This window comes from Letharia columbiana, assembly GCF_014066305.1.
Source record: "Letharia columbiana isolate WasteWater2 chromosome Unknown Sc0000016_s0, whole genome shotgun sequence".
In the NCBI taxonomy this organism is placed as follows: domain Eukaryota; kingdom Fungi; phylum Ascomycota; class Lecanoromycetes; order Lecanorales; family Parmeliaceae; genus Letharia; species Letharia columbiana.
The window spans coordinates 874334-895114 of record NW_023501056.1 but is presented as its reverse complement, the minus strand read 5'-3'; the positions used below and the strand labels follow the sequence as shown (position 1 = coordinate 895114).

General features: G+C 51.7%; 6 protein-coding genes across 6 annotated transcripts; 4 read left to right on the top strand and 2 right to left on the bottom strand.

Annotated features, from left to right (window-relative positions):
* Positions 1–1119: 1119 nt before the first annotated feature.
* On the top strand, positions 1120–2695 carry HO173_005889 (uncharacterized protein; the record flags this gene model as incomplete). The annotated part of the gene is made up of 6 exons (XM_037307801.1): positions 1120–1159; positions 1409–1630; positions 1739–1891; positions 2048–2239; positions 2373–2510; positions 2592–2695. The coding sequence occupies 6 exons, from the start codon at positions 1120–1122 to the stop codon at positions 2693–2695; spliced, it is 849 nt and encodes a 282-aa protein (XP_037165610.1).
* Positions 2696–4837: 2142 nt separating this feature from the next.
* Positions 4838–7209, bottom strand: HO173_005888 (uncharacterized protein; the record flags this gene model as incomplete). The annotated part of the gene is made up of 2 exons (XM_037307800.1): positions 4838–5315; positions 6773–7209. The coding sequence occupies 2 exons, from the start codon at positions 7207–7209 to the stop codon at positions 4838–4840; spliced, it is 915 nt and encodes a 304-aa protein (XP_037165609.1).
* An 835-nt stretch (positions 7210–8044) lies between these two features.
* Positions 8045–8821, top strand: HO173_005887 (uncharacterized protein; the record flags this gene model as incomplete). Its single annotated transcript, XM_037307799.1, has 2 exons — positions 8045–8290; positions 8390–8821. 2 exons carry the CDS (start codon positions 8045–8047, stop codon positions 8819–8821), a joined length of 678 nt encoding a protein of 225 aa, XP_037165608.1.
* Positions 8822–9425: 604 nt separating this feature from the next.
* Positions 9426–12102, bottom strand: HO173_005886 (uncharacterized protein; the record flags this gene model as incomplete). The annotated part of the gene is made up of 3 exons (XM_037307798.1): positions 9426–10838; positions 10888–11541; positions 11590–12102. The coding sequence occupies 3 exons, from the start codon at positions 12100–12102 to the stop codon at positions 9426–9428; spliced, it is 2580 nt and encodes an 859-aa protein (XP_037165607.1).
* A 1703-nt stretch (positions 12103–13805) lies between these two features.
* HO173_005885 (uncharacterized protein) lies at positions 13806–18197 on the top strand (the record flags this gene model as incomplete). Its single annotated transcript, XM_037307797.1, has 3 exons — positions 13806–14280; positions 14343–17358; positions 17414–18197. 3 exons carry the CDS (start codon positions 13806–13808, stop codon positions 18195–18197), a joined length of 4275 nt encoding a protein of 1424 aa, XP_037165606.1.
* Positions 18198–19672: 1475 nt separating this feature from the next.
* HO173_005884 (uncharacterized protein) lies at positions 19673–20299 on the top strand (the record flags this gene model as incomplete). Its single annotated transcript, XM_037307796.1, has 1 exon — positions 19673–20299. One exon carries the CDS (start codon positions 19673–19675, stop codon positions 20297–20299), a length of 627 nt encoding a protein of 208 aa, XP_037165605.1.
* Positions 20300–20781: the final 482 nt, after the last annotated feature.

Sequence of the window (20781 nt, the reverse complement as noted above, 5' to 3'; positions counted from 1 at the left end):
TGTTGAGAGACTTCTCCTGCGCTCTCATGTAACATTTCGATAGCGTTGCATATGCGCACCGAATTTCCTTGGCGCGGATTTTGGCCCGTCGTGAGGTCTGCATCTCTTATCTTGCGCTTCAATGATACCTTCACACCCTAGAAAAGTAACCGGAAGTATTTGAATACAACCACAGATTTACTGGTCGCGGCTGGCTGTCAAGGCATATGGTTTCATCCGTGGGGTGAATACCTAGCATTATTGCCTCGTCCACCTCGAGGAGCGACATGAGTATTGTATCAATGCGTTGGCGGCGATATTCTAATTGATCGACGATGAGTCCTTCGTTTTCCGCAAAACCAGTCGTTCATCGCTCGACAACATGCGCAATCTTTTCCACCATCGCGTTCAATACAGGCATCAGGATGCCTGTTGAATTCTGAACCTGCACTTACTGCTGGAATGGAGCTCATACCAAGTATCTTTTGCCGGGAGCCAGTTTGAGGAAGCGGATCATCTGCTCTGAGTGCTATGTCTCGAACCCCAGTCCGCTATCATTGGTCCGCTCCCCGGCTTCAATGCTTGAGCATCTTTTCGAAATCACTCGGTAATGCAATCAGAAGGATGACCGTTGCGGAGCTTTCGAGAAGTAGGATGAGATTGGCTATGCACCAGCTAGCCAGATGCGCTCTTTGAGACTGCAAAGGGGCGCTGATATCACGGATGAGGCACTTTGCTCGCGGCCTGGGACGACTGATTCATGGACTTCCCTTACTGATCAACGTCAAAGTAAGGCAAAGAGGAGTCGATTAACAATGACTGCTGGCAGTGGCTACCACTACTGACATCAGGGTTAATGGCTTGCTGCGTGTTGGCTAGACCCGTCGGCTGGCTCGAGTTCACGGTCTAAATCAAAACAAGTGTTCCACTTCCATCTCTTGCTTCTTATCAAACATTCCTGTGTGTGCAGCTGTGCAGTGCGATCATCACCGTTCATAGACCTGCACGCTGGAGACATCCTTCGACTCGAACCTCCCAGAAGGTAACGAATGATAGCACGATGCCCTCGGAAAAACCACAATGCGTTGAAGCTTATATAGCCGCGCCGCTGGTTGTGAGCCACACTGCTTAAGAGCGCCAATGGTACGAAGCGAGGCAGTTGCGGCTACAGTCAAGTCGCGTAAGTCGAGTCATTCAACGACTACACGAGCTATCGTTGGCTCTTGATTCATCTCCTACTTCCATGCCAGAAGTCTTGTAGTGAAATCGGGATCAAGTAAAGCTGTGCCGGTGATCCGCAGCACGGTACAGAAGATGGTGTTATCATGTAGCCTACCCTTCGCTCTCCTCTCCCTCATTCCCGTCCTAGCAAGCCCACTGCAAGCGCCCTCACTTCCCTCTTCTCTCCTGTCTCATTCCCTGCCCACAGTCAACTCAAACACCACCTCATCCACGCCGAACGCATCGTCCACCGAAGACGCAGCCCTGGACATCCGCTGCAGCGGCGAACACTTCGGCTTCAACCCCAACATCATCGACTGCGAATCCGCAAAGGAACACGTCACGCCCGACTCGGTGCAATACACATGGGGCAACCGTCATACCGGGCTGGAAGCAATAGTGTTTCCGCTTCCGTTTCGGATCATGGGAGGTCAGTGATCGGCCGAAACCGCTTTATGTTATATTATAGGCCTCACAATACATTTCTTGGAGCATGGTAATATGTGAATGCGACGATGCTCATGTTGACAACAAACAGACCGCGCCCTCTGCTTCTTCCAAGCCACCCTCGTCTCCGACGACGCCCGCACCGCCCTCGCCAGCCTCGGCCAGATCCGACGCGCCGCCAGCGCTCTGATCCTGCAGTGCGCGGCGGGCGGCGAGTCGCGGGGCGGCGTCGCCCGCAACATCGGTAAGCCAACCACTTCACTTCCTCCTCGACCCGGTAGGATCTCAAAATGCAAAAAAAAAAAAGGAAAATCACGCTTTCCCTGGGCCATCGCAAGGCTTTCGATTCCGTCAATTTCCACGCACTACTGATCAATGGTGATTTTTCGAACGTACGCAGGCGGCGACAACAACCTCGCCGTCGTCCTCGGCATCTACGAGCCCAAGGTGCGCTGCCGCGGCGCCTTCGGCCCGGAATGGACGTCTTGCCGCGACGTGCTGGGCGACATGCCGGCCGGGGTGGCGCGGCTGATATTCGGCCCCCGGAGCGCGCCCGAGACGCAGCAGGGGTTGCCCATGTATATCGATTCGTGTAAGTGTCGACCGTCGAGCGTGTTCGTTTGAGCTTGATTCCATAAATCGCAGTCTGGGTTACGTGCACATGTATATACGTACGTACGTCAGATACATAAAAACTGACGCGCGGGATCTGTGAACGCGAGCAGCGGACGACAAATGCGTCGTTCAGATCTTCTCGACCGGTCCATCCGACATCAGCACGTGGTATCGCATGTGGGAGGCCGTGACGGCCGTGTTCAGCGTGTGCGTGCGGGCTGGACGGGGAGGGGTTTACACGGGACTTGGTGAGTTGACTCACTTACTTACATACTTATTATCGGATGCGAGGAAGGAAGCGAGGGAAATTGCTGACGGTCCCGCAATAGGAGATCTCGGCAACATATTCCTGACCATGAGCTCGGCAGCAGCGGCGGCGGCAGGGATCGAATCGTTGCCTGGGAATGCGTCTTCACTGGAGGCCACGGCATAGCGAGGTACGCACCACGGATGGATGCAAGGCTGGTTTGTAGTAGCTTATGATGAGATGGTTCACTCATAACAGGTATTCAGTTTCTTTCGCTGACGTAACATGTGACACGGTGACTTGGTGAGTTCACAACCGAGCGAAGACCACTGACACTCGAAACGAGCGTCCTGATTCGACTCGCTGAACGAGCTAGCATCTAAAAAGGTATCTCATGTACGAAAAGAAGACAAAGAGCGAACCCCTCCACAATCATCTCATACATCCCAGTGCAAACCTATCGAAAAGCAGCAGTGACTCCCCCACGCATGGCCCTGATGAAACCAGCCAAATCCTTCCAAAAACAGTAACCTCGCAAAGACAAGTCCTTCTGATCGTTGCTCCCTTTTTCTTGCCTTTGGCCCCCAGTCAGCCAGAAGTACCGAAAGTACCGAAGCTAGTAGTCGTGTCGCGATGTTCTCCTTGCCCGCCCCTTCCGGCATCATGGCTTTCAATCGTTTCTCCGACTCCCGCGGCCGAGACCGGCGGAGGCGAGGCGCATTTCTCTCATTCACGCTCCACGGCAAGAAATAAATACTGAAATTTCGGCCCCCGAGGTGCCTTTGTACTCGACGGAACGGTATCGGAATCTCCTCCTGCGGACCGCCCTCGTCTCGGGACTATCTTCGCCTGCTCCTTCTCTTGCGCCTATGAAGGCAGGCAGACCGAGTCCCAAAGCCATGTCGTATGTTGAGGGTCTCTGTCCAAGGCATCCATCTTCGGGAGAATTGCAGGGCGGTATTCGAACAGATTCGGTCTCCAGGTGTGTGCAAAAAACATCTCTCCCACGGTTGGGGCCAGAAGGGCGGAGAAGGGTGGTCGGACGGATCCTCCCAGAAATCAGACTAGGTTCTCTTCCTCTTGTTGGAAGACTAGCTCGCCGACGTCGGTTCTGCGACTGATGGTTGTAGGAGCGGCGACTGGCTTGTTTTCGATGACGGAAAGTTTCTCTGCTGCCTAGTCACAAGATACGACGACCAGCTCTCGGCTCACAGCTTAGCACAACTCGGAGAAATCCTTTTACCGTCTCTCTGGCGCAAGCGACGAAAGAGACCGATCTACAAGCCCATGCTGTTGTAGAAAATGAGTGACAAAGAACCACCCGATGCGCCGGGGATGAGTCAACGCATTCCAGATACCGAACTTGTTGCCGGACGCCTTCAATTCGAGAAAGGAGCTTCACAGCATGCCCCTGAGGGAGTAGAAGGAGGTTCGGCACTTTATTATAGCCTAGTGGATTAACCGCGAGGATGTACAAGTGAGACCGGTGGCGACGTTCTTACATGTTATCATCGCTGCGGATACCGGCCCGACGGACACGAGTTGGGCCGAACGCATCGACAGTGACGGGAGAAATTTCATCAGCCTTCGATTATGGACGATAGCATCGCAGGTGGGCTGTGATGCCTCTCCGTTACGCCGTACAGTCGCGCGACACCGGCTCCGTATAGCGATCTTGATTGCAGGCACAAGCCTCGAGATGACAGGAGAGCCTGGGGCACAGCCGATGACCTTGCGATGTCAGTGTACGAAGATCTTGGACTGAGAAGTAGATTGGCACGCAGGCGCAAACATTGTCGGATTATCAGAATCATTTCATCGCATCGTCGACCGCAGCACTCAAGCCAAAATCGAGCGCGGGTTTCGCTACCGTGAGATTATGGAGACACCAGTGGGGGAAGACCCTGCGATGTTCACGGATCTGGGAGTAGGCAATGAAGCCCAGAACGAAGAGAAGAATTGCCGCTTCAAGCTTTCCCAAAGAGGGTCTCAACGCTCCAATATTCCAGCGCTTCAACTTTGGAGGGAGCATTGCTCCCGTGACGGTGGAGTGGAAACGGCGTGAGAGGTGAAAGAAAACATGTGTCCAATTGTTAAAGTCGCTACCGGACAGTGACTGATAACGCGTCAAACGCCAGCGCATGATTTGAAAAGCACGATGATACCCAGACACAAACACACCTAGAGCTGATACAGCGGCATTCGTCGGTCACACACCCGATTCAGAAAAACACACCGGACATCCCACCCAAAACTCCCATCCCCACGCCATTTATGCCTTGCACAATCGATGCCGTGACATGCAAGAGAGCGCCAGCACTCCATCTCCTAATTACCAGGTTTCAGCCACACAACCGCACACCACTCGTTATTATTGAGCGTATGGCACCCATTCCACCTCCCATGGCCCTCACTATCGTGCGTCGTCGCATTGATGCCCGCCGTTGCATCGTACCGCAGACACGCCTCCGTGTAATGGGCATCCATGGCGTGATCGACCGAATACCGGTCCTTCAACCCGGTCCCGTAGCCGGTGTAAAAGTCCAAGACCTCGTCGGCCAGGAGCGAGCGGCTGAGGCTGTAGGATCGCATCTGGAAGGCGTCGTAGTAGCCGTAGGCGCCCGTGAAGACGTGCCCGTCGCCCTGGCAGGACGGCTCGGCGTAGGTGATGAATGTGAGCTGGGAGAAGAGGAGGCCGGGGTCGAGGCCCAGGGGTTGGGGGAAGTCGCGCGGTAGAAGGTCATTGGTGGTGGGGAGAGCGAGCGCGGTGGCGGCGATGAGGGCAGCCGTGAGGAGCAGTGTCATACTTGCGAGCGTTGTATGATCGTTTAGAGGGGAACAGAAGGGGTTAGGTACTCAGATGGAGGGATCAGATATGTTTGCTTGAAAATTGTTCGCAGGGTTGGAGATGATGAATACTTACGTGGCCACGACCTGTGATACTCCCAAAGAGAACGCACGTGGGAGAGGAGAATTATTCCACAAAGGTTTTCTGTAAATAGAACAAGCGTCTGCCTCCTTTATGCTGATGGAGGTCTTTGTTTCAAACACTGTAACCTGCCAGAGTTGGCGAAAAATTCTGCTGACCGCCGGACAAGTGAATGAATTATCGTTTCATGGTTTTTTTGTTGCCAGTTTCAGCGCCATTCCAAAACGCCGGCCAAGTCAACGTTTCATCTTCTTTTGGGCGATCTTCCCTTTTTCTTTCCTACTTTCCTCGAGAGGCAAGCCTTGTCCGAGAAGTTGAGATGGGGGCTTGGAGTTGGCGGTGCTCCTTTCCTGATCCTTGCATGAAACATCTCAAAGGATCAGAAAGAGACGTCACGAGGTGTCAGACAAACACTCGTTAAAGACGAATTTGAAACGAGATTATTTGCAGGAATAGGAGGGGCTTCTTTCTTGTCCAATGAAGCGATGCTGTCAACGCTGAAACGTGCACCATGCGTCGCTGGCTGCGCATGTAAATATTGTTCCAATGCCCAAGGCCGGTATGGATGTGGCAAACACTGTCCTTAGCATGACTCTCCCCTCATTTCTCCCTCTATAACTGAGATGCGTGCTTTAAAAAGGTAAGATGACATCTCAGTCGTCCCCCAACTCCAGATGTCTCTCCTTTTGACAGCATTTGGCTTGTTTCTAGTTTGTCACACGAAGTAGGCATCGTTGGCCACAAATCGTTCTCGTAGCAGCGCGGACGTAAGGCCAAGCATTGTTGTGTATGCAAATGCACCGCATATAGACTTTTCTCTCTGTTTATGGAGAAGTGATGGAGAAATGATTGAAGCGGAAGGATGGAAGAGTCTTGGCAGCTCTCCCAAACGGACCAGGCTGACAGTGTCACCAGGCGTTGATTGACCAAAAGCCTTTGCAATACATATCAATGCTTCCACCTTCAACAGCCCTCGACTCTCTCGCCCAGAACCGTCATGATGGCGAATATTTGGCCTTCTATCTTTCTCCCTCACACCCGGCAAAATGACTAAAAATACACCAAACGCCACTGACAATTCGAATCGCATTATCATAAATCAAATTCAACGCATGGGGGTGTCTTCTCGCGGCATCGATTCCTTCCCAGCACCCTGCTTATCCAATCCCTCGAGACTAAGTCTAACCCAAGATTCCAAGCCAATATCGCATCCTAGCGTCAGATACATCTTGCAATCTGACCTGTGGCACTTAAGAGCGCCGGCGCCCTGTCATGCAATGGTTTACGGTAACCATAGTATCGCACACCACTCATTCTTGTTAAGAGTATGGCACCCTGCAGTCTTCCCATTGTGCCCGCCCCCCTCAGTAGCCTGATCCTTTTCAGTAGCATTTATCCCCGCCGTTGCGTCATACAGCCAGCAAGCCTCTGTATAATGTCCGTTCTTGGTGGGATCGTGTGTATTATTGACTGTCAGATCTGTCGCCGAGCCAGAGTAGAAGTCTAACACTTCGTGAATAGTTAGTGTGCGGGTGAGCCTATAGGATTGCATTTGGTGGGCTTCGTAGAAGCCGTAAGAGCCTGCGTAGGTACCTGCGGGTTTACCTTTGCAGTCCGGCTCTTCGTATATTGTGAACGTGAGGGCGGTGAAAGGAGACCCCTGGTTGCGTCCTAGAGGCTCAGGGAAGTCGCGTGGTAGGATGGAGTTGGTGGGATTGGGGAGAGCGAGCGCTGTGATGGCGATGAAAGCGGTTGCGAGAATCAGTGCCATAATTGTGAGGCGTCGTAACGATAGTTCTAATGCGGAGGTCTTGTGTGCCGATGTAGAGGGAGTATGCCTTGTTGCTTTCTCTTTGAATGATTTAGATGGGCTATGTCTGGTTGCTTTCTCTTGTAACGAGGTAGAGGGTTTATGTCTTGTTTCTTGAGAATAATCAAAAGGACCTGGGGATGATGGGTATTCATAAGGTCCACAAACCGTCACGTGCTTCCATGAAACGTAGGTGAAAGAGGACAACTGCCCAACCTACTGATAGAGGATGTTACCCTCTTGAGCGGTACAAGTAACGAAGGCTCGTTTCATTTTTCTATTACGTCTCAAGTCCACTATCGCAAACATGCCAGGTGACTCACAGATTCATCTTATGGTGAAAAACATCCCTTCTGCTTTTTCACTCGCCTAGGCAAGGACGCCTTGTCTAGGTAATCGTATTAGACGAATGTCTGGAGTTTGCGACAGATGTTTTAGGAAGCTGGTGCTTGCATGAAACACTTTCGAGGTAAGAAAGAAACGCCATGTTGTGCCTGGTATGTCCAACACAAACACTGTCGCAACTTTGCGACTGCTCAGCATCTATTTGTCCCAAGATTTGTTTGAGATTGGTCGTCTCTTTCACAATTGAGAAGTGGCGGAGGACGATTTGAGATTCGTTCGATTGAGCGAAAAGTCTTGGCAGCCCTTCCATAAGGCTGACAGCGATAACCAATTGCTGGTGCTGCAAAGTACATCAGCAACTCAACCTTCAACACCCCTACACTCCTACACCACCACGTCTTGACAGCGAGTATACTGCATCACCCTCACAGCGCTTCTATCCTTTGCCACCATGGCCTCCCCCAATCCCAATCCCAACCCCAACCCCACCTCCGCCCCCGATCCCTCCACCACCCAACAACCCTCCATCACCGACGACGCCGAGCTCGACCCCGATATCGACATGGCCATAGACCCCGCGCCTCCCGACCCGGAGAACCCAGCCCTGGACGAAGCGCTCCCCGAGCCCCGAGAAGCGACCCGGAAGGACATCTCACTGCGGGATTTCCTGGGCAAGATGGACGACTACGCACCCATCGTACGTTTTTTTCTCCCCGGCTTGCTTACCACTCTTTCCCGATCCTCCGCCTCGCCTCCCCCCACAAACGAAGAAAAAATCTCACTGACGCGCATCCAGATCCCCGACGCAGTAACGCAGCACCACCTCCTCCTGGCCGGGCTATCCCCCACCACGACCCCGCTCCCCCTCGCGCGGCTCCTCGCGCTCGCGACGCAGAAGTTCATCGCCGACATAGCAGCCGACGCGTATCAGTACTCGCGGATGCGATCCTCCGCCACGGGCGCGGGGCAATCCACCACCGCGGCCGCCGCCATACCGGGAGCGGAAGGCGGGGCGGGGCAGCAAGCCGGGGCCGGGAAGGCCGGCGGCGGGGGGAAGGACGACAAGGGGAAGAGTGGGCAGCATGTGCTGGGGGTGCAGAGGGCGGGGTATGGAGGGGGTGGAGGGGGAGGCGGGCAGGCGGGACGGGCGGTGTTGACGATGGAGGATTTGGGGTGTGCGGTTGGGGAGTACGGGGTTAATGTTAAGAGGGGGGAGTTTTATCGGTGATGCGGGGTTGGGTGGTAGTAGAATGATGGGGATTGCATGGATGAAGGCGCAGGCATTGCGAGGCGTTTTGACCCGGATGAAGTCTCGCGAGAAGGGTATGGATAAGCCAACATTATTTGGCCAAACGATATGGAGGCACTATGAGTTTTAGAAGGTTGTCATGACCCGTAGAGTCCGTATTGATCTGGTGTCAAGCTTGATCTACATATGTACATGTTCGTTGGCTCGAGTGTCAAAACCTGGTGCCTTTCCCCGCCCTCCCGTGGTATCTATTAGCATGAACGTATGCAGTCAACTATGTATTGCTCCAAACTAAAGAAGTCCTCATCAAAGAGCAATCCCAAATGCTCTCAAGTTGTGTGAGATACTGGAACAAACTCAGTGTCACCAGTCACACCTTCTGCATGCACCTTCGATATCTGGAAATCCTGTAATGAAAAAAGGTATGTAACGGGTGCAACAGGACGTCATTGAATGAACAGCATCGTCGAAGAAAGATTGAGAACCATGGGCGCCTTCTTATACTGAACCTTGACTGGGATTTCCTCGAGCTAGCGGCAACGAAGTTGTGTCAAGGCCCTCATCGGTAATAGGCACATCTCAATCAAACGAGGAGAGCTGGATCGGTGTTTGATGAGTCCAGATTAGGCTTATGCATTGCTTGAGTATGCAAGTTGAGGGTATTTGGTCTGCCGTCGATCCCGTTCATGTAAACATTCGTAGGTAACATTTGTGCTTGCTGTGTCCGATGCTGCTCTGGTTTTTCCTGCTTTAGTAGTGCGATCTCTCCAACATCGTCCCTTAGCGCGTCGGCGCTTTCTCCAGCAACATCCTGTCCGTTTGCGGTACCGAAATCAGCCTCTGTCCTGTTGCCCATGGCACTATCATGGCCACCGTCTGCATCTCCCATAACGATGTCACCATTCTGCACAGCACTTTCCTGATCTTCCCTATCTGTTGCAGCTTGATCTGACTCCGGCAGCTGCCCTCCGGCAAGAGCTAAGACACCTTCGACATGAGCACGATCCTCACTCGTTGCACTTTTAACCTTAGCCTCATTCTTGGCCGCTTGAGCTGGCGCTCTTGTCTTCAACTCGCCAGTGACAAATTGCAGATAATACGGAACCTCGATGCCGCTCTTCAAAAAGAAGAGCTTGAGATTGCGCGCTTTGTCCTTGAGCTGGACTTGGTTTCGATCCTTGAGTACTTCGTTGATAGTACCACCTGGACCAAACATTGCGAGAATCTGACTCCAGTGAGGTCCTTTGACACGATCCAGGCCTGCCATGAGCGAATTCTCTTCTTCTATAGTCCATGGGCGACGTTGACTTGGATGGCCGGTACGACGATTGTTCGGAGACGATTTGGCTGTGGCAGCTTGCCTTGCCCGTTCATATAGCACCGAAGTAGGTGCTGATTGTGTTGGGTAGGGAATGAGATTCGGGTCGCTATATGATGGATGAAGTTGTCCCATGTTCATTTGCCCTTGCCCTTGCCATTGTTGTTGGACGGGTGTACGTCCTTGTGCTTGCTGAGGATGGTCATACGGCGTCAATGTCCAATGAGGCGGTGGTGGAGCAGGTACATTTGGATGAAGCGGATGCTCAAAGTGATACTGGATTTGGGGCAAGTCTCCTTTCACAACGGGTTGCACTGAACCCGGGGTTCTGGTTTCATCTGATGACTGAGCTTCTTGCAGAGGCTGTTGAGGAGTTAAAGAACCTTCATTGTTTCCAAAGTCCTGCATCGCGACAGGAGCTGCACGTGCCGCCCTCTCAGCGATGTCATCATTTCCGGAAATGCGAGGATCAATATGAAGGTTTTCTGTCTCCGCTGGGGCGGGCAATCCTCCTAGTGAAATTTCACGTTGCATTTGCGGCATCTGCCGAGTATGGCGTTCTTGTTGTGGTACCTGCTGCTGTTGTAGTGTAAGACGCTGCTGCGACTGAGGCTGTTGTTTACTCTTTTCGGCGGTAAAGACGTTCGATCCGCGGCCGGGGCGAGGCGCCTTACGAGCCTTGCCAGAATGTCAGCGAGCACTTCGCAGACGGTCAGAATGCACTCACAGCTATACCAGCAATGGCCTCGAAGTTCTTGCTCACATATGTACTAATGTCCCTCAAGAAATCTTCCCAAATGTATTTCCCTGGCAGAGCCGCCATCCCTGCTTCGGTGTTTGGTTCTTCAAGCAACGCCTTCCTTCGATTCTGAGCACGCTGCACAAATTCCGCTTCGCTCGGAGCCAACTGTTTAGCGCCAGTTCTTCGCCTCAGCAAGCGATCCCCTAGGTCATGCGGAAATAGGTCATCAAGAATTGCCTCTCTGCTACGTTCGCCAGTGGTTGCAGCAGATATGTAGGCCTGTGTCTTCAGATCCAGGAGCAACTGAGCTTGATTCTTCAAAAGACGGCCGCCATCTGCGACGAAGGTGTCAAGAAAGTTTTCGTTAAGATGATAGAATCCTACGTCTTGGCTCCCAAAGACACTCGAAACGAATGTAGCCATGTTTGCTTTCCTGATTGTATCAAGATGGGCGTTCTCCACAAGTCCAAGCTCATAAGGGTTTAGGAAAGGCTCAGTGATCGAGTAGACCTTCTTAGTATGATCGAAAAGAGACTTTAGAGTCGCGTAGGCTTGACCGGGATCGGAGTCAGGTTTCGTGGCTATGGTGAGGATTTCTTGGTATGAGGATTTGGCTAAGGTATTTATGATTTGTGTGGCCTGTACTCCTTAGCGATCACATCGTCTCGGTAACCCATAGCAGCTTACCAAATTGTCCAAGATGGGAAGGCTTTGAAGCTTGAGATGTAGACTAGCTCCTAGTTGTGAATAGCTTTCTGTGTCCACCATACCCATTGCAGCATACCCTTGGGAGGCACAGTGGCTTTCAACTGTCTCACCATGGTTGATGATGTCTGCAATAACGGTGTTGATGTCTGGTGGATGTGCACCTAGGGGAGAGGGTTGCCCAGATGGAAGGTGCCGATTGGAAGTAGGCGCTTCCTGGGGAGGCTGCTGAATGCTAGGCGCGGAGGCTGGCGAGGCAACTGGAGGAGAAGTCTCAGGTACTGGCGATGCCGCGTGTACAGGGGGTTGTGGTTCTTCATGGGAAGATGCAGGCATGCTCTGTTGTGAGATAGCAGCTTGCCCACGTTTGCCACGGGTAGATGCACCCCTATTAGGGTGTGCTCGTTTGGGCGGTGGAGAAGAGTCCTCGCTATCCTCATTGTACATCGGGCTCGTACGGCGTCTCTTGCGGAGTCTGCTCCCAATAGTCTCCATACTGTCGTTTCTAGTAGTTGGAGGTTTGGCGAAGAAGATGGGGGTGGAGATGCTTTTTAGATATCTCCTAAGAGGCAGCGCAGTGGCGAAGAGTCAGTAGCTTGTGATGGAACTAAGAGACAAGGGTCACACTGTTGCTCTACGCAGACCAGACACAGCTTGTGGGTGCTCGGGGAGCAGGCTCGACGCAAGAATTGCTAGGAAAGCTGTCTCTGAGCTTACTCGAATGTGCCGCAGAGCCTCCTAATATCTGAACTGAACGAGGTGAAGGAAGTAGAAAAAGGATGCTGGTCTTGGTTCGAACTTATGTCCGGACCGCGTTGTATTCAACTTGTCGCGAGTGTTCACAGTGCCTCGAATCTTTGATCAGGTCTTGCCCTGCGCCAAGGTACCTTAGCTCCTGACTTGCCGGGTGATCTTCCGCTAGTCCAGAGCCAGCATGACGAAAAGTATAAATCACCTGAATTGGGCTTTTCAATCCTCCAAAAGTCCATGCCAGAACTTACTTGTAGGTAGCTACCAGCGATTCAAGAATGTGCTCCATTCATAGATTCAGCATTTAGAAGGAGGATCTGGAGTCATCGTATGAGGCTTTCGACCATGAGATAGGCGTCGATTTTCTAGTCATCCGCAAAAGTGCCGTGACGAATCAAGCGACAAGCTACGTCTTTCATCCCTTCAACGGAAATTGACGAAGAATGAAGCACCGTCAGCGTAAAGTAACCTTGGCTCTTACTTCTTCATCGAAGATACCACAGCCTCTGATAGATAGAGTCCACTGTGATGCTGTACTTCTAAGGCGTGCAAATCTCATGGCACCATCGGCTCAAATATGGCTTGCTACTCTGGAGGCAATGCATCAAATTGAATATCCTGCCATTGACCCTGAACCCTAGTGATCTGATTAACCTCCAGTCGCTTCCAGAAACTTGTCCTCACTATACCATGACCCTTCTGACCCGTGCTAGACCATACCATGAACCAGACTCTGATGAGGCAAATAAGAGCCTTATACGAGACGAGGACTTCGTGCTTCCTGTACCAAATTCCAGAACAAATTTAGACCCCTTTTCAGGTGCGGGGAGAAGCCTCATTAACAAAATGATCTGAAGGCTGTATCAGTTATACTCGACACGTCAAATGCTTGCAAGCCTTGCTACATCGCCGAATTGGCAGTCGCCCCTCTTGTGCTCCAATAGTCATTAAAGCTTGAGAAGTTGATGGACTCCAGCATTTGGTGTCTTGCAACAATTTATATACATGAATAGTGGCAAAAACGTGGACTCTGGATACACTGCCATCCGCCCACAAATATCGTTTACCATTCTCTTGTTCACAAATGTCAAAGGTAGAAGATGCACATGATTCTCATAAGGAAGGAGTTACAGCCGCTCTTGCCAAATAGGAGATCTCTGTGCTCCGGCTAAGACATTAGAGCATTCTCGTTTCTGTAAACATGCCTTCTCAAGCTCAACAACCTCATCGCCGTCGGCAACCATCACACTTATTGCCACCAATAACCTTTCGCTCACATAATCGACCGGGATCATCGCTGGCACAAGTTGTCTGCTTCTAGTGTTTGAAATTTCTTCTGCTCTAGGTGAGTCAACTTACACACCATCACAACTCCATACCCCAACCCAGACACGACAGCCACCTGCCCAAAAGCAGCTCTACAACTCAAGCAGCTCTACAACTCTCAAATGCAGTCCTCAGGGGGCTGGACAAATGTCCCTTCCCCACCCCGTATGCAGAGTGTTGATTCTAGCCCAGGAACAGATGCATTCTCCCTGATCAACGCGAACCCTGAACTCAGCGAGACCAGCTACCTTGACCTCGACGCCATAAGAAACATGACCCTACCTTTAGCAAACGACCGCCCGTCTTCCGAGACCCTCCCTCCTGTCAGATCTACCATCGTTGATTGGGTCCAAGAACAGTCTCAGCACGATCAACCCTCAAACGATGCAACCGAGCTGCAACGCGCTCATGTCGACGGGGCTCCACCTTGTGCCAGCCAAGCAAAACAATCTCTTGCTAAAACAGACGACCATGCCTCTCGTCAAAAAGGCTGTCAGCCAGCGAAGAAGGTGTACGACATTGCGACTCTGCTGAGGTTGAAAGAGACACAGCCCGCGGTGCCAGTTATGTTGCGCGTTAAACCGGAGGCAATCGCAGGTGAGTGCTATGATGTTCCAGCTTTCCAGGCTTCCATGAGATGAGCTAAATCCTAATTCCAGAGAACATCTTCCAGTATATGGGAGCTGCAACGTCACGTCGACTACCAACACGCTCTAGGGGCCTGTCTGACGTCTCCAACATCTCTTCTGGTATCGCAGAAACTCACAGCCACACCGTTTACCCTGCAGGGAAATCAAAGTACATGCATCAGCCATTTCGTCAACCACATGCTCCTCCAGAGAACTCTATTTTACAGCGACACGATGGTTTTGCGCGATTCTTGAAGGCACACGCTTCTCCTCCACACCATCGAGTGACAGCGGGAGGTCGCATCGTTCCAGCTGGTCCCTCCTCGCCGCCACCGATGCTAGATTTTGGCTCGCTCAACGGTCTTCTTCGAGACGGTCCAGCAACGGCAAGATCTTCTCAGAAGGAAAGCCGCTCGACTCAATCAAACATTCGTACTCAGAACCCGCAAGCAACATCTTCCATGACGTTAGGTGACTATTTGCAAAGCCAGGGCGGCAGTGTCGGTGGTATGAGCCTTCAGCATGCACCTCAGACTACCTCAACGCAAACAGCCATTCCCTTCAACGATTTGCCATTCGGGTACCAATCTTTCATGGGTCCAGCAATGCAAGCGCAAGCTCCTATGGTACCCCTGGTGTTGTTTCCGGACGGTAGCACACTAGTCTCTTACAATGGTATGAGCTATCGCGCATCTTGGAACGGGATCAGCACGAGTATGGAGCCGTTGCAGCCTTTTCACCTACCTGTTGATCAGCAGTACTATCCCCAAGCCAATCTACAAGGATATCTCAACAACTCTCACTACAATGTTGCTCCTCAGCCCTCACAGGCTTCAGCTCCGTCGATACCCCTGGCGAGCGCTACCAATGTTGCTCGGCCAGATATGTCAAAGAGTGACGTACCTTTTCAACACCAGACACAGAACGGTGACGAGCTAAGCTTGAAGACCGAACTCACAAACCTCGATAAGTATCTTGCTTTATACCACTATGATATAACGCCAGCGGAGCGAGCCTCTTTGATAGCACAGCGGAGACGTCTAGTGGAAGAGATTGATAGGATCCGTCTCAGTAAAGAGAAACCAAAGCACAGCATACCAATCATTACGCCTGCTGCCACTGGACTGCCAGTCACACCTGCTGCGCAAGTCGTTCCTGGTCCCACTAGCTTGCGCGAGTCGGTCCAAAATGACCGAGTGGCCAAAGGAGGCACCATGAGCAAGCATCTTTCGCCTGCTGCGCCTGCTTTCGTTCCAAGGAATACTTCAAATCTACCTTCTGCCACTTTCGGCAAGCGTACTGAAAGCCAGCAGGTCAAGCACCAACAGTTTGGCATTCGAGCAGCATTTGGAGGTATTGATCCAGCACCCAAGACCCAGAACAATGCGAACTCTTCTACTTGGGCAATTCATTCTGATCAAAACGTCTCATTTCCGAAGACTCGAACGGTATCGCAAATCGAGGAGTCGTCGTCCTCCAGTGTGTTGGACCCGTCAGACCCCGCAATGCGTGTCATAGACTATGAAGACATCGAGTACGCTGCTAGGTATCTGTACAATTGGACCAAAGACAGTAGGACCTATTGCACCACCGTTGCCGAGTTTCAAGAGGCCGTTCGTCGGGTTCGCGAGCAGGCGAGGCTGTATGGATGCGCTGGTGGTCAAAGCAAAGACCCCGCCTACGACGCTGAACAGGACCTCTGGTGGGCCATCTGCGATCGTGACCCTATCCCTTTGCCTTCCGAAGTCCCAGATCATGTCGGCAACCCTCGCCCATGGAATTGGAATGACAGTGCCTTCAACTACCGTCGTCAAGGAGCCAACAATATTCCAGGGCCGGGATGCGAGCATGCGCGCAACTCGCCCCGCATTTTTGGTTGGGATCCTGCTACGACTGACAGCATGAAAGATGTCATAGACGTATCCCGTTCATACTTTGCATTCAAAGGCCAATTACCATCCGTATCTTTCCGCGATTTTGCCTACGACCGTGACGGCAACAAGAGACTGATACAGTCTGATATCGCAGCACCTAAAGCTCATTCCAAGATCCCAAGAAAACCGGCTTATCGGAGTTATTCACCAACTGCAAGCTCGAAGCGTGAGGAACTGAGGCATAGCTTTGACTCGAGCGCGCTCGAGGAAATGAGCACAAGCGAGCTTAACATTCAGCACACAGGATCTGCCTGGAACGTTCAGCTCAAGCCTGGCGACGAGGTGAAGGTTCCCGAAGCGCCCTCGCTACCACAAGGATTTCCCCGTACGCCTGAGCATAAGCGCATTCAGCGGCCATTCGAAGCGAGCAACATCCATTCTACTGCGCAAGCATCAAAGCCACATCTATCCACTGGACATAGAACCACCATAGCTCAGAATTTCGAGACAGTTCACAATCCACGTCAGGCTTACATTGAAGACTACCCGGAGACTCCAGTAGCAGGAAGTATCCGTTCATCCTACAAAGGGGCTGGAACTATTCAGATGAACACCGCGCCTCGCAAGGTTTACATGGGTCCAAACCCGCCGGGCAATGATGATACACGTACTGGATCTCCTATGCCAGCCTATGCTTGGGATTCTACCCTGTTCCCTGGTTCAAGCCGGAAACCAACAGAAGAGGAGTTGAATAGCATATGGTACCACACTCCACTGGATGAGGTAACCCAGAAGTACTTGGACGATATGAAAGCGTACAATACTTTCAAGAACAAGCAAGCTGATGCCGACAATCACGATATCGATGCCGCAAAAGGCCACCGTCAAAACTCGGATTCGTCGGAGCCAGTGACCGAGTCAAAGAGTCCGTGGGGCCCCGAAGAAGGTACCACACCCACGACTCCTAGCAGTTCAATTCGATTTCAATCGCTGCAAACGCAAGCGAGGACGAAGGAGCATGGCGTTCCCAAGACGGCGAAGGTGAACATTCCTAGCGCGAGCACCATCCGAGCACCAATCCCGCGTGTCAACGGCAACTATCCCTTTTCTACGGGCTTCAATGCGCATAATGCCCTGGACTCTTGTGAAGTCAATGCTGTTAACGTCCCAAGGTAGGTTATGTGACTCAGCTTGCATCAAATGAAGCCTGGCTGACCTGTACCGTAGCGTTGGGAGTAGCGACTCCCACCAGTTCCTCCGCAAGATGCTCAAGAGTCCCCGCTACTCGTCTGCCCAACCTATGAGCATCCTCAGCCAGATAAGCTCAACGCTGGCAGACAAAATGAACGGGAATAAGCGGGCTCAAGCGAAAGGGGTGGAACAGCTGTCTGAAAACAAGGGAAACAATGCTTCCAACGATGGTGGCAATGCCGGTGGCATCGGCAACGGTCTTTATGCAACAATTCACCCTTCAAGCTCTGCTTCACTTGCTAGAACGAACCCAGATCTTGCCGTCGGCAAAGCTCAGTCATCTTTGGCTTCCGCCACATACCAAGCGCATGGCTATCTCCCTCAATTTGACGGCGCTGGGAAGGCTCACACATCGTCATTGTATCGTGAACAGGGCATCCAACCCCTTCCTCAAGTGCGTCTACCGTCAGAGGCTTTGTACAGCGATAGGCAGCATACCGCTGAGACTTCAAGCCATCAGAACCATGGTCCTAGCGCTTACACTGCCTCAACGACATATCACAATTCAGTGAATTTTGGATACGACGGTGGTAGAGACTCGCCTCCACCCAAGACTACGAACGCCCCAAAAGATCAGCATTCTACGCATCCAGCGTTCGATTACATGGGTCTTACCCTGGCCGACTATGATAACCAGCGTGGGGACACCAACAACGCTTGGCATCATGGGGCTGTCGAGGACTTCTTCGAGGATCTACGTGAACAAGAACTCAAGACCATTGCGTCTCACCAACGCGCCAACACTCGGAGTGCCGCTTGATACACGCCAATGCGCGGAGGAATTCAGGACACAGCATTCTCAGATCTGTCTCGTCGCGTATTTTCGCATCGGCTTATCCACCCATCGAGCACTTCTTACTACGTCATTCCTTCTTTTCGGCCTCGTGAAACCTGCCTGGTCGGTATCTATTGGTGCTCGAGGACTTTTGTGGACGGTTTGGATTCGAGGGGCTTCTTCTTTCCGCCTTGCCTTGCACTCGCTGCCTGGCGGGCATTTTTTCAATACCATTCTATTCGTCCTGCATGCTTAAGTCGGCAGGTCTTCCACACGTGTGGTGTTCTTTCGGTGTTCAAATACCGAACGAGCAGGCAGAGAGAGGTAAGACATGGTGCAATACTGTTATGAAAGCAGATGGAGAGGATCACTCGTACATCGCTCAGACTGTATCAAGATCGACGCCAGTAGTTTAGCATCTCAATCCAATACTTTATTATGCAAATTCTATTACTCTCAAATGTGTAGCATTTCCAGATGGGGATCGGAAGGTTCCGGTGGAGACACAACACAAAAGGTTGAAACCTTGAGAGATCTATTGATTGGAAGTATTCATGTTTGCCACAATCCCACCCATAGTCAATGCGCGAGTTTTCCAAGCTCCGAGCAAATATGGAGCGGGACAGATCTAGTGACCCATCGTCTGCTGGGTCCCTCTCCTTGTCCAGGAGGTTCTGTTCTACAAGGAGACAAACCTTGCCAGCCCCACTGCATATGCAGCTAACTCCTGCACGAAGGGGCTGAAGAATATACTCGCTGATATGAACAAGGTGTGAGGAGAGGGATTGGCGGATACTTTGATAGTTGCCACGAGGGTTCAGGATATCGGACTTGGTTAGGGATGTGGATTTGTCATATGACACGTGACGTCAGGTCAGACCTTCTCGGTCATTTGACAGTTGTATGTATTCAAATGACCGCACTGCAAAGAGCTTGTAGTAAGGTGAAGCGTGGGATTCGAAGGGTATGGTGGAATTCAGAGATATTCAGGGCTGAAACTGAGTATCACTAGTGGTATCTTATTGAGCTAAGAATAGATAACGCCAAGCTTCTATCTACTATGCCTATCTTTAGTTAGCCTTATATTACAATCTTTACGGTTAGACACCTACGGTATACGGTTAGCGCTGTTATTTGTCAGGTCAGACGGCCTATCACCGTATGACCGTCACATGACTGTCATAGGGGTCAAATGTCAGTCATTACGCATCCCTAGACTTGGTACCTTATGTGTCTCGCATGCCATACCAGTGTACTATGATTTCGCCCCTACATACTTCGCCAGCTCTGAGGTTGTTGCTGTGATCTTTGAATCGAGGCTGTGTTCAACACTCTCGCTAGGCTTGTGTTGACACGTCTGCCGCACCTCGTCAACACTTCTGGCAAGGGTTTCCTGCTACTTCGTTCTCCCTTGTCTACATTCCCAGACGCTTTCTTGGAAGTCCCATCGACCACACACCATGCCTGGAACCAGCAGGATCTCTTTGCCCGTCCAGGAGCTCTCTCCCCTACTCAAACTTCCTCCCGAGATTCGCGATCAGATATGGAGGTATGTGGTTGTCAAGGACGGGGATGTGGTTCTCCACGATCGTATGCGCCAGGACGGACTGCCGGAGAGCAACTTCCGATCTGCGAATTCGATGGAGATACACCGGACGGACGACGGACCACTCCCGAGCTCGAGGCTCGCAGTCGGCTTCACATGCCGGCAACTTTACCTAGAGGTGACTCCCATCTACTACCGCGAGAACACCTTCCGCCCTGGGGAATCATGGTATGATTTCACGTATTGCGAGGTGATCGAGAGTTTTGCCGATGCCATTGGGCCAACCAATGCCGGCAACATCACCGATCTCAGTTTCTTCGCGTGCTGGTATCTCTTCGGTGAACAGCTCTCGCTGCTGCCGGGGCTGAAACGGCTGCATTTCGTAAGATCTTGGATCCGGGATTGGGATCGGAGAGTCACCATCGTAGCTCAGAGACTCACGTCGTTGGTCATAATATATGATGGAGAGGTATGGGGGCCGGAACAATGGAGGTTGTACCCAGCGGAAGATTGCCGATATCCCGCCGCAGGGCCCGACTGAGTAGGTTTTTGCCTCCCAACAAGCTGTCGGCTTCTATCTTCTGGGAACCGAGTAGAATTTAGCCGGTCGATTGATTGTACAAGAGGAATCAAGATCAATTTACCCTTGGTTTCCAGCGTCTTGCCATTGTGACATACGGACGTTAGCCGGTGGATTATGCATCTGCATTTTCTTTGCATCCAGACTACAAGACATGTTGAGGGCAATCATAGAGTCCCCACACTCGGTTCTTTCAAAGACCTACAAAAGCACCATAGCACAGTATTCTCCGCTGTTTCGAAGATCAAAGAGCGGCGAGCTATGGGAGTTCTTACAAGTTGGATTTTTGCCTGGGTCTCTTCTATCAACCTCGTGCATAGCTGCAACAAGTATTGATGTGTCATGCCACAAGTGCCAATGAGATTGCCTACGATTCGTGTACCTTACAGCCCGTTACATAGAAACGAAAGCTCTTCTCACGCTGCCTCGCTCTGCAGTCCTAC